This window comes from Thunnus thynnus, chromosome 18 (assembly GCF_963924715.1).
Source record: "Thunnus thynnus chromosome 18, fThuThy2.1, whole genome shotgun sequence".
In the NCBI taxonomy this organism is placed as follows: Eukaryota; Metazoa; Chordata; class Actinopteri; order Scombriformes; family Scombridae; genus Thunnus; species Thunnus thynnus.
The window spans coordinates 3279674-3293281 of NC_089534.1; the positions used below are offsets into that span (position 1 = coordinate 3279674).

At 38.4% G+C, this 13608-nt stretch overlaps 1 protein-coding gene across 1 annotated transcript; it reads right to left on the reverse strand.

Moving 5' to 3' along the window:
* Positions 1-5734: 5734 nt before the first annotated feature.
* On the reverse strand, positions 5735-13297 carry LOC137169235 (clavesin-2-like). The gene is made up of 2 exons (XM_067572298.1): positions 9760-13297; positions 5735-6547 (listed from the first exon to the last, which is right to left on the reverse strand). Exons 1-2 carry the CDS (start codon positions 9984-9986, stop codon positions 6454-6456), a joined length of 321 nt encoding a protein of 106 aa, XP_067428399.1. The 5' UTR covers positions 9987-13297; the 3' UTR covers positions 5735-6453.
* Positions 13298-13608: the final 311 nt, after the last annotated feature.

The following is a 13608-nucleotide window of genomic DNA, read 5'->3' on the forward strand; positions in this document are numbered from 1 at the left end:
TAATAAAATACTGACAAAAAAAACACATTTAAAAAACCTTAAATGTATGGCAAAGCACAAAGCATCACCCGATAAAGTATATTTGTAATAAAAGTAAAAATCTTCAGCTGTGTGTTACTGTGTTTAAGTTCTTTTACATACAATAAGTTTTACAACAGAACAAAGCAGCCTCTCCGAACTCAATCAACCTCTAATACTTATACAGCGGACCTGCAGGACGCTCTGAGTGACACTCAGTTAAAAGAGTTTAGCAATATTCAAGCAGTATACAGATGTTTATTTAATGTAAACTTTGTATCCTAACAACTGGAAGCATCTACAGTGGCTGTGTGTAAATGTGTGTGTCCCTGTTTATCGTACTAATCTGCGTTCAGCATCGTATTTTCCTCCTGAATGTCTGACTGCTTGTGATAAAAGCTCGACTGCATCCTGACGTATCGGCTCTAAATGTTTTATTGTATGTGTATAATAACTAATGCGATATTTTCTAATGCAAAGAAGTCATTCTAAACACCTGATAAACATGTTTTTCTGGTTTCACCGTCGTCTTTACAGAGGTGCACAGAAGTGGCAGTTTTACATTTTTGTTTTGTTTGTTCATTTATCAAGAAAAAAAACCCTAGACGAGATTTGACAAAATAATCTTAATGTTGTTTTAAGAAAGCAACACAGGTTTTAAAGTACAGTTTTGGGTTTTGAAAACCGACATCAGTACTGATCCTGATAGAATTTTGGATTGCAGAAAGATGATATGTTTGATTATCTCTCAATTTTTTAATTGATATGCTCAGACGCTTCAACCCCTGCCAGCAAAACCCCAGAATGCGTTCAATGAAGATGAAATATTAAATACCAGCTTTTATAAAAGATTTCTTCTCATTCTGTGGTGAACATTAGGAGACTAAAATGACTTAATTAAGATTAAGGAAGGATCATTGTTTCGTTTTTGGTCTGAGACACAAACTCCTGTTTCTGGTATAAAAGCCGACGCGCTACACGCTCCTGCTACATAAAAGACAAACTGCTCTCTGCATTGATACTTAAAGTTGACATCGGGCATAAACTGAATGCTGCAGAACGTCAAGGATACTGGGCTGGATGATCAAATATTACTCAGCGTTACTCGGAACTTCACACCAGGAGCTTTATGTCTGAAAGGAAACAGCTGCAATTCTCAGAGTGGGCGCCATGTTCTGAGGGTTCAAATAAACTCGGTGGTTCAGGATTAAAAGTAATCTGTAATTCAGTAGTTTAATTGTTTGTAGTTCACTGAACAAACAAAACAATTAGCAACAAATTATAACATGCATGATAAAGTCAGTATTGCTGCAAGGATTTGTGACATCAGCTTATGATTCAGGTAGAAGCAACATGTGGATTGTGATGTCAACACAACATTAACCCTCAGTCAGTCCCCCCTCGCTGTCATATGATCAATCTGTCTCCTATAATAATGATGTTTTACATATCTGGGGAGTTCAATGTGAGACTCAATGAGAGCATGAAACAAGCAGTGATGTGACAGGACATGAGGTAGCACCAAAGCTGGCCAATCGGATTGGATTACATCAGATTTACATGAGAAAATCTTTGATGTTTAGGAGCTTCTTGATGCTGAATACTGAATGTCTGGGAAACTCCAGGATACATTAATACTTTTAAATAACTGCTTTTACTATCAGTAAAAACATTCTGTAGCAGTTTGAGTTAATCTACTGCAAAGCTAGCTGACAAACAAACGTCCTTCCTTTGCGTTCTTGCAGAGTTTGCTATGCTTTTGTTCAGGTTTGAATTGTGATAAGACTTAAATTATTTAGCAGGTGATTTGTTCAGGATTTAAAGCAGCGAAAATCAATATTTTTTTACAATAAAAATGTTTCAAATGACAGTGTTTTATAGCGGAGGCATTGCTCGTAGTGATGAACCTACAGAATTAGAGATTTTATAGTGAGTTTCAGCTCATTGTTTATCTGTCTAGCTGAAACTTTACTGTTTTGGTTCACTCTCAGCGCTCTCATAGCGTTGTTTCTGTTGTTTTTTCAGAGAAAAAGCTGTAAAAAGCCACTGTACACTACCTGCTCAGCACCAAACGGCAAACAGACACAGTTAGCTGTTGACTAGCTGGTGAACATAGTGGAGCATTTAGCAGCTAAAGAGCCAGATATTTCCCTCAGGAGTTGGTAGAGAGCAAAAACAGAGCTAAAAGAGAGCTGGACAGAAACACGACTCCAAATGGATAATTATGTAACTGCTTCATGTGAAATAAGCAACTGTTTGCTAACAAGTTCAACATGTCAACTTAAAAGGTGATGACGTGTTTCTGCTGCCCCCAAGTGGCCAAAAATAATCAATAATAATAATCAGATGTGAGAACAGTTCTGCTCATTATCATCTATCTAAACCTTGTCCCCACAGTTCACTGCTTTGAGCTTTCTGATGCCACGTTCAATAAGTTTGCCAAAGTAATATCTGAAATTGAAAACTGAGCTGTTTCTGCACGGCTACTTTCACACTGTTTGAGTCTCTTTTTGTGATGAAAGTTGATGATATGTCTGGATTTTTCAGAATAATACAATTTTCTATATTTGCTTCTTTTTTTTGCCGCAGTCAGAAGCGTTTAATATAAATTGTCTGTCATTTTAAATAAAATGCCTTTTAAAGCTACAATCATTGGAGTGTATCAAGAGCAGTTTCAATCTCACAGAAGTGAAGGTGAACAGAGCTCAGTGTTTTCCACTCTGCCTTAAAATCTGTGGCATTATCATAGATATCAGTATTGGATCTATTCACTGAAGGATACGTTCTTGCCTCTGTAAATAAAGGTAACAAATAGGAGGCTTTGACTTCAGGGATTTTGGGCAAAGCTGCAGCAGAATTGGCTTGCAGCTGACTGTAGCAAATCCACTGGGGAGGTTAGACTTTTACCAAGCATTCAATGAAAAGCTAAAATGAAATCACGCTGGATTTATGCTGCGATGAGTAAAGGAAATGTGCAAAGAAACCCACTTGTCTCAGGGTTGTCTGTTCTCAGAGGACTAGCTGATCACATTCTTAATAGAAAACCATCTCAGCATCATATTTGGCAAACTGTTATATCCATCTAACTCTGATTTGAACCAGACAGATCACATAGAACCACTGAGACTGGAGTCTAACTCTAATCTGTAAAGGGTAGAGCCTGTTGTAACTGGGGTTGACATGTCATGTTCACTGGTGTGATGGTTTAGCATTCCAGCTGTCTGCTCTCGTTGCAGCCGGCCACCTCACGCTTCCTGCCTGCCGGCCTTTCTGTGATCTGCTCGGCTGTCTGCTTGCCAGTCTGACTATCTTTACCCACCTACTGGCTTTACTTGGCTTTACCTCTGCTGCTCTGCCTGTCATAGTCGCATGTTTTCCTTCTTGCTGGCCTGTCTACCCTCTTAACATTCGCTTGTCATACCTTTCGCTCTTCACAACATAAACCTGGAGTGAATTGTTGACTTGGAGGAGCCTAAGCTATGTCAAACAGCTTTAAGTAATGCCAGTTTCACCCAGAAGTATTTTTAGGAAGTCAGCAGCATTTAAAAAAAAAACAAAAACTGTGAGTATAGCAAGTGGAAAATAGTGTCTGTCATTTTAAATATCCTACTCTATCTACACTGCAGCAGTAGCTTGTCTAACTGCTGTATTTAAATTTAAATCTGACTGTAATTATAATAAAACACTGTACTTTAAATATGTAAATAATACTTTTCTGAAATAAAGCTCAACATAGATTCAAAGTCCTCTGCACAGAAAATAATGATTCATGCTGAAAAAAGGGACTTTTATTTTAGCCCATTTACTGCCAGTTTGGATACTGCTTGATGATCCATGACAGTGAAAATCATTCTTATTTCATTTTTGTTAGAGTTAAATCATCATTTCCTGGTAATACAGTTTCAGCGTTGCCAGATGTATGTGGTGATATAATCTCTACGATGTACAATCAATAAGGCCAAAAGTCCCATAATGTACAATAATTTGATCATTTTATGACACTTAGTATTAGTAGCTGTAATCAGTCTAGGCGATCTCATTTTAATTCATTTCCCGACACGATCAGGAAAGTAAAATATGGATCCTACGTCTGTGTTTACGCATCTCTTTTCACGTGACATCTTTCCAGCCAATCACACTTGTTGTGATGTTGAACGTGACTCATGAGCACGACTGTCGTTCTCTGGCGAAGGTTTGCACGAGAGAGATTTTACTGCTGCGTCTTTGTGAAAAAAAGAGTAAAGAAAATGAGTTATTTATTCATTTATTGAACAGCTATGCTTTTGTTTTCAATTATGGGATGTTTTTATTTGAGTGAGTCATGAAAGAACTCTCCCACACATCATATAACTATGTCAGCATTTAAAAAAAAAAAAAAAAAAGAGGCTAGATTTGTAGGCAGCATCAAAGAGTTGCTCGTCTCAAAAAATGCGTTTTCTGAAATGACACATTTACGTCTATTTGTTCTCTTGGTTATGACTCGCCTACGGTCACTGTTACGATACTTTAACATTTCCCATCTGGCAACGCTGAGCAGTTTACTAGAATGAAATCTGCCAGTGTGGTGTGTTCATGTGCTGTCAGGAAGCTTTGACACTCAACACCTGACAGTCTGCTGCCAAACAGCCTTTCTTTCTCAAGCTACAGTATTTAGCTGGCGAATCAAAACCTGAAGACGAAAAAGCAAAAGTACGACATTGTGGGAAACGCACTTTTTCACTTGCTTGCAGAGAGTTAGATGAGAAGAGTGATAGTTTGCTACTCTCATGTTTAACAGAAAACTGTTAGCTTAAATTAGCATAAAGCCTGTAAGCAGCCCAGCTCTGTCCAAAGGTAAAAAACAAACAAACAAAAAATCCCACCTACCTGCGCCTTTAAAGCTCACTAATTAACATGCTGTATCACGTTTGTTTGATCTGTAATCTGCCTGTGCAGGACTGCTCAGAGATAAGTTAACTTAAACAAAACAAAGTGTTAACTGATGAGCTTTAGAGGTTTGAATGGACAAACGTGAGAGTGGTTTCGATCCTCTCATTTAACTCTGCAAGAAAGCTTAAAAAACGTGTTTCCCAAAATGTCAAAGTATTCTAAAAGTTAAGTGAGAGATGTAGTTGAAAAGCTAGTATGTGAACCTTGATCTAAGATTAATTTACTATCTTTAATTTCCATTAAGACAAAGAAACGGCATCCTGGAAGGACTGTGACTGTTAAAATAATCTAAAACATGCAAGAAATACCAGTGTCGTCCCTTTAATACCTCATTATCATCATCATAAATTCATCCTAGTTGAAGGAAATTATGGTAATGTTTGACAATTTCAGAAGTAAGATTATTATTGCCGATAATCTAACAAATGTGCTACATGAGAGAATGATCCACTTGTTTCTGCTTTTATGAAATAACAGTTATTTGCCTGACTCCTACTCATTAGATGCTCAAAATAATCTGTATCTTTTGGTCATGCGATGAATTCTGAAGGAAATAAATTACTTGATGTTGTGACTCATTCTTTAGAAAGAGCCTGCAGCTTTGTATTTTTCTGATGGAGGAAGAAATATTGGACTTCATTCTGTATCATATGGGTCAGAAAAAGAGAGAAAATGGCCAAAAGGGAAAAAAACAGATGATTCATAGAGCCACCGTAAAGGGGGATTTGCTTTTCCAAGAGATAACAAGAGCGAGACCAATAGTTCAGACATTGTTTTTGCAGGAAAAATGCCAAAAACCCATTAAACACCCAGAAAAACTCAACTCCCAGTAAACCCACTCCCTGCCTGTCTGCCAGTTTGGGTCCAGGAAGTTGAACCAACTCATTATCGTCACTTCTGCTAATCCTGAGCCGTGCTTCTTTAAATTACTGTACAAAGAAGAAGAAAAACAGAGCTTAGGAGACGTGGCCCCGAGCTCCCATTAAAGTGAGATGATTTCCAGTTTTTCACGCCCACCCCACCCCCTCAGTCGTATACTATACAACTGAAAGAAACACTATTTTCACACAAATGTGGCACCTTCACAACTCTTTCTCTTTGCACTTGTCGTGTTTGCTCTTGAGCCGTCCCTTCCCTGCTCCACACTGACGGGCTGGATTGTTTAAAGATGTTAATTTACAGTTTTTTTTGGAATTGGCACTTGACAAATAACTAAATAAATATTATATGGAACGCCATCAGTAGCTCATAGGATGTTGTTCTGTCTGAGGAAACGTCCTTGTCTGTCTGCTTCGTCTCAGCTCTTTTTGATTTCCATGAGTTCGATAGAAACGAAAATCCAACAGCAGCAGCAGCAGCATTTTCTGGAGGAAGGTGTTTTTCAGGGCGCGCGTGTTGCGTACAGTATGTGCACAGGTAAGTCAGTGTATTTGTGTGTGTGTGTGTGTGTGTAGATATTGGTTTAAGTATGGTTTGGAGCTGTGTGTGCGTGTGTGTGTGTGTTGTTTAGTCCAGTGAGAGCAGCGGCTGCATGTTGTCCTCCTCACTCTTCACTTTATCTGGTCGTTTCAGGACGCCTGGCTCCACCACCGACTGAGACCTGCAGGGATACAGAACACAACATGTGCAGCATTAGACCTGACCTTGGATGAGAGACAGGCTGGATCTGTGTGTTTATGTGTCTAATAACAGAATGGATCCAAATGGACTCGCTATCTGCTCTGGTATCATGAAGTGCATCACAGTCATCACAGGAGAAAAATGTGTTTTTTGAGGCGAGGCGGAGAGTGTTTGGGTCTGTTTGGGTCCATCAAATTTTGAGTCAGGTCTAATCATCCTCTGGTCTATTTTGAACTGTTTTTTTAGGTTTAAGGAAAGATCATGGTTTGGGTTAAAATGATCACTTGAAACGTGGTGTGGATTAAAGTTACTACTTCCTTAAAGTTAGGCAACCTTAGTCGTCATGGCAACAGTAAACACCACGACAATTATGTTTTTTAAAAAGCTGCCCCTATGTGAAAAATAGACCATTGCCATATTTGATTTTTGGAGCCAGAAATGACCAAATTTGGACGAGAGGGTGGAGGTGATCATAGCGCTATCTGCTAGCTTGGTTAGCAAGCTAGGTTTTTACTAGTGAAAAACAGGCTTGAAACTGTTAAAACAAAATGTACTCACCGGAAAACCTGAACATCCGAGAGGGTTTTTTATCACAACCACACTTAACAAGACTTTTTTTAGGTGACAAAAATGTTATGATTAACTTTCATGAACTGAAAACACATTGTGAAATAGCAGCAGCTACACCTATACTCTGTGAATCTGGTTACGCCATAGTTACGTTACGTAATGAAAGTTGTCGCTGTGGTAGCGACTTGTCAATCACAAATTAACCTCGCCCTAAAGCATACGCTGCTTTATCGTCTATTTTACTCTAAATGGGACCATAATTTACACACCGATAATCATGATGCATTGAAGAAGACTTGAAAATAGCGATCGAAATCATAAACTCATAAACTCAAGTGTTTATTGGGGTAATAAATCAAATGAGAAGTAGGATCATTTTCTCATGGACTTCCATACACTCAGACTTCTTTTTGCAGCCAGTGGTGTCGCCCCCTGATGGCCATTAGAAAGAATGCAGGTTTAAGGCACTTCTGCATTGGCTTCACTTTTCAGACCTGGAGCTACCCGCTTGGGTTGGAATGAGGACGTGAACAGCGGTCTCCTGCAGCTAAGTCCACTTTCTGCCATCTATGTATGTCTGTATGTATGTATGTATGTATGTTTCTATCTATCTATCTATCTATCTATCTATCTATCTATCTATCTATCTATCTATCTATCTATCTATCCAACCTGCCTCCTCCGATTATGGAACTTTGTCACCTTATGTTAATGTCATCTGAACTGCGTTACTTCTCCAGGTCATAATTACGGCCACTAGATGGCGTCTATAACTATAGGTTGTTTTTGTCGGCTGAATTTTTGACCTGTACTTTTGAAGATGGGCTGCGAATATTGGTTAATAAAACTGCTTTGTGTTTGAAATAACATGCAATGAAATAATCAGGCATGTTTGGAATCATTGTCAGATGATTGATCGGTCATTGGCAGGACTTTGTTACCGTGCAGAGACTCTCAGTCTACTGTCGGACTTCTTCTAAATGTGTTTGGTCAGATGATTTACTGTCACAGTGAATCATACTGCATGGTAGCCTATGGGGGGAATGATACGCCACAAAATGTCAAACATACTCACAGTTACAAGGTGCCAAAGAACACTTTATGGTACTTGAACATACAGTTCCTCCCAGGGACAAATGCTGGTGTAAAAGTTTTGTGTCCATGCACCCTAAAATTGAACCAGTTCAGCCAGTAATTGATTTATTTTGGTTTTATTACAGTTTTTTCTATCAATTAGTTATGTTTCTTATGACTTTATTTATCATTTAGTTATTTTGCATTCTGTAATGTTTTTATCAAGTATATAATTTAACTGTTTCATTTTGTATGCAGCTATTCATTTATGATTTTTTTTAATATATATTTTTTGTATTATTATGCTTTTTTCTGCTCCTTTGTCCTCCTTTGTGAAACAACAAGAAATCCTGATGAAAACCAGCTTTTAACTGAGTCAGGCTTTCAGCTGTTGATGATTCTTTTTCAACTGAAGAAATAAAAATAATCATAAACTATGTAATTAGGAGAACAAACTCGAACATCATCCTCTTCAGTCGAGCCAAAGATGGCAGGTGGTGGGAGGTGGGAGAAGAAGACAAGAATATCACAGTGAGATAAAATCTACACATTAGCTGTACTATTGTCTCATTAGTTTACACTAATTATGCAAAGATAACATAATTAGTTCCACAATATATTGATGTTCTGTTGATCCACTAATACTCTACATGCTGTAGACAATTACAGAATAGAGATTACTGATGATGATTACTGGTGATGAAGCTTTTGGCCCACACAGCCTGAGTTTAACCCCTTTTCACATTTGTAACTACTAAATATTTGCAGAAAAACAGGCCTGATATCGTGATCTAATTTGGTATATAGACATTTTCCACAAACTACTGTTGTTAAAATCTGTCTGGTTCACTTGAGTAGATTTTAGAAAAACATATGATCAGAAAGTGATAATATTTTAGGTGAAAAAGGTGAGTGAGTAACATATTCCTTTTTTCTCAAAGGCACCGGCTACATAGAACCAGTGCAATAATTTACTGACTATTGACACGGAACAGGATTCAATGCCAGTAGTCCTTCAAGCTGTTGGTTCGGACTGGTTTTCTGTGGTGACAGTAGTTTGTTATACTGGTATGTGAACACAATTTTAACAAGTGGGGAACATTATTCGAGGGGGGAACAGACTTTGACATAACACCGGACCTCTCACGTTGAGCATTTTAGTGCTGTTAAATGGAGTATTTTCCCACATTTTACTGTTTTAACCCTAACCCTAACCCAAACCATGATCTTTCCCTAACCTTAACCAAGTGGTTTTTTGTGCCTAAACCTAACCATTTTAACCCAAACCATGGGAAGGATTACCTGCAAGCAAAAACATTCCTCCATTTTGAAACAATTTGAATTTGATCATGTGATCTTGCACAACCAGCCACAGCCGCTTCCTTTCTCAAAATCTACTAAACTCTAACTTGGTCCAGTGCAGTTAGTTATCAGTTTTCCTAATTTATGAAAAAAGAAGGTAAAAACTGAGGAAACGAGTATTTTGTTGTGTTAAACAGCAACAGTAAAACACTCGAGACGTGAAGGTGTTGGAGGTGATGAGCCCACCTCTTCATGGTTTTTGGGGACAGGTTTTTCTCCAGGTCTCTCTCCAGGTCTTGTACTGACAGGGTGTAGGACTCCGGACAGTAGTCGGTCTCCTCGTCGTAGGCGTGGTCAAGCAGCGTTCGCGCCCATGTTCCCATATCGTACGGCGGCATCATCCCACCGAGTTCTGACGGCAAGATCTCAGGGTGGATCAGCTGGTGGAGGCTGTTCAGGTTGTTACCGTGCATGAAGATCTGCACAAGGATACAAACACAGGTTAGTTTGACCTTGACTTTGGTTTGACATTTTCTTCTTCAGATTATTTATTTTCTATTGGTGCATAAAGACAGGTACAGTATAGACATAAAATACATGGAAATAGACTGACAAACACCCGGTACTGGGTTTTAGGTAACGGTAGCTCAGTTAATGTAAAGCGCACATTTCTCTATATGAGTCATGACATTTTGAGTAAGGAATCTAACCAAATTACTTTATCATTTAATATAAAACTAATAATAGTAGATGCTCATGTCCAGTGCAGTTCAATTCAACAATCAGTAGACTACAATACTTTTTAAAATTTAATTTAAATGTCAATTTAAAAACGTTTTTTCCTGCTTTTGAAACAGCTGGATTCATGTTTAGTATAGGATCTTCTGGGCTTACCCTCTTCCTGGTCTTGTCTTTGAGGAAGGGCCGGATGACGGTGTACAGAGCGTGTATGTACCACGGCTGGTTCACAAAGTGGATTCCTCCAAATCTGGCAGGAAAACTGTCCTGTTGGAAACAGAAACAAAACAATTCATGTAAATACAAGCAAACAGGGATAGAACCACCCTGATTATTGTCTTGTTTAATAGCGTCTTTTATTCCTTTTTGTATATAACGGTGGTTGTCTAATTCATGAAGATGTGATACTTGCTGTATTTTCCCTTCTTGTTACTGTAAAAAAAAATCTAGTACCTGCATTAACTGATTTTTTGGCCACTTTGAGGCAGCGGAAACAAGCTGTCAGCACAACATTGAGATATCATAAGCTTTAAAATTGATATGTTCAACTTGTTAGCAAACAGTTGCTTATTTCCACATCCAGCAGTTATGGAGAAACATTATCATTCATTTGGAGTCATGTTTCTGTCCACCTGGTGAATGTAAGTCCAATATTCACTCTCTTTTAGCTCTGTTTTTGTTCTCCACCAACTCCTGAGGGAAATATCTGGCTCTTTAGCTGCTAAATGCTCCACCATGTTCACCAGCTAGTCTACAGCTAACTGTGTCTGTTTGCCATTCGGTGCTGAGCAGGTAGTGTACAAACACAGAAATACATAGAAAAAGCACAAACAGTAAGAGAAATGTGCTCCAAAACAGCTGCAAATGGCAAAACACATACAAAAGTACAAATGGTACAAAAAGACTTAATAAACAGTGTTTTATTATTTGTTGCATTTCTCTTAATATTTGAGTTTTCCTATTTGTAGCATATTTTGATTCAGAGCATTTTCTTAATGTTCATGCTTTTGCTTTTGTGTTTTTTGTCCGTAGGGGCCACTGTAGTATTGTCATTAAGCTCAGTGTGTTAAAAAGCAGTTGCAAATTTATTATCTCCTAATGTATATAGAGCATTTTTTTTCAAACGGGAGGGTACACGGACTTAATGACAAGAGCAATCAGTATGGCTAATGAAATCTAAGATGAATAAAAACTCTCTGTGTTTTATTACAGATAACAAAGAGCCAACCTCAATCAGGAGGATTTTGTTCAGTCCTCTTGGAGTTCCAGCAAATGAAAAATTACCTCTGTGAGTTTCCTGTCCCTTTTCATTAGATTAGTTTTGTAAATGGCCTCTAATTTCATAGTCAATAGGAAATGGTCTGGTCTATTCTGGAGTCACCGCAGCACAACGCCTGAGGGAAATGAGTCCTCGTTCATACAGGTTGGGATGTGGAGTCTGGGCCTGACACGGTGTTTCCTAGAACGCTGAACGCAATTATGATTATTACAGTCCACAGTGTGTGTGTGTGTGTGAATGTGTGTGTGAGTGAGTCATATTCTGGCTGTAGTCCAGCAGTATGGTGAGATTATATTCTGACATAACAGAGCTGGCTGATGAAAATGGCTCGGGGTAGACAGTTGTGTAAAAACTGTTAGTGGTGCTTTGGAGAGACGGGGACAGTGAGTGTCTCTGAGGTCAGACCGGGTCTGACCCACATGAGTCATCAAGGCTGAACCACTGCTTCTGCTCTGCTTGCTTTAATCCAGAGCAAAATACTGTGTCTAAACAACTAGTGGCCATTACATTTGACATGAAATTTAGTATGGGTATTCATGTAGAGGGTGATTCCTCTGACCTACTGTCTGGCCAAAATTCACCTCTGACCAACACTTATCCATGACAAGCTTTCTTGAAAACTATAATGTCTGTATTTCAATGACATTTGCACTGAATAGACTTTGTCCTCAGACAATAAATCCCCCTAAACATTAAATCAAAATTTCCACTTGTGTCTAAGAAATATCGCATTCTAATGGACAGACTGTAAACTCGATGCTCCACAGAGGACAAATTATAGTCTTAATAAAACTTTAGGGTTGTTCTTTATGCACCATCCTCCAGTCAAATGTTCAGCTTTAAAAACCACTTGACTGATTTGACATGACATTAGTTGTGTAAATTCATGGATCCCAAAGAATGAAACTGATGGTACGAACTCTCTGACCTTTCCTGCTTCCATCAGTCCAAAATCCTCACTTGTACATAATAAATAAACAATTCTTATTGTTTTTTTTCCCGCCAAAACATAACCAGATTTTGGAAAAGGGGCATATTTAAGATGATTTCCCTAATATCCTAATATTATGCCCTCACACACCCCAAAATGATTCTTGCTGTAAGAAGAAGTATGATAAGGTTCTCTTCACTGAGCACAGCTCAGAAAATCTTCACATTATAGAGAGTGAGGAGGGAAATGGGAGTTTATTTCTTAATTTAATTTGTGGTGATGTAGGTAACATTTGGGGACAATGATGGAAATAAGTGCTTTGACCTTAACATGTTATTTCCCTGTAAGCCATAAATAAATCGTATCGTATCATATCGTATCGTATCGTATCATGGTTATACCCCATATTTTTATTTTTTAAATCTGATTGTTAACATTTGTTGTTCCCTGAGGACTGGAACCCTCTCTGTTGTTATGACTCCTTGACATTTCCTCTGTTGCTGCAATCACTCAAAATCTTTTACAATTAAGGATCATTGTTTCTATTTTTAGTTGATTTTCACTGAAAAATACTCAGATGTTTTGAAAGGAGTATATTTAAAATTATTCTCACTGTTTTCTGTTTTTATTTTGACCTCTAAATACGTACAACTACACTTTACCACAGTGGCAAAGGTAAAATTGTATATGAAACATAAAAGTTTTTGGCATGATTGTTTAAAAAGAATTCTATAAATAACGAATACTGTCACAGAATACTGACTATCAGCCGGTTCCCAAAATAAAAAGATTTATTTTGGTCAAACGGCGGTCAGGCTACCCCCCCCCCCCCCCCCCCCCCCCCCCCCCTTGCTGTCACATCCCTCTGGACTCTGAACCTCTGCTCTGACAGACATCTTCACTGTGATGAAGGGACCTGCTGCATTATACATGAAACACTGAAAATGGAATATGAACTACAGCCCAGAGCCTCGGCTGTACTGGAGGGACCGGAGGAGGAAAAGAGGAAGAAACAGAAGCTTAAGGATTGATCTGCTTTCCCCCAGTGGCGTCTGAGATGGAGAGAGAGAGAGAGAGAGAGCGGAAAGAGACAGATATGAGGAGAAAGTGTTCATAGAGGTGGAGGAAGTGAGAATAATACAAAGTA

Bases quoted from the DNA above. Each gene is read 5' to 3' on its own strand.
- LOC137169235 (XM_067572298.1), bottom strand. From the start codon at position 9,986: ATGCACGGTAACAACCTGAACAGCCTCCACCAGCTGATCCACCCTGAG. The intron at 6,548-9,759 runs GTGGGCTCATCA...GTATCCCTGCAG, and splicing joins TCCCCAAAAACCATGAAGAG to GTCTCAGTCGGTGGTGGAGC.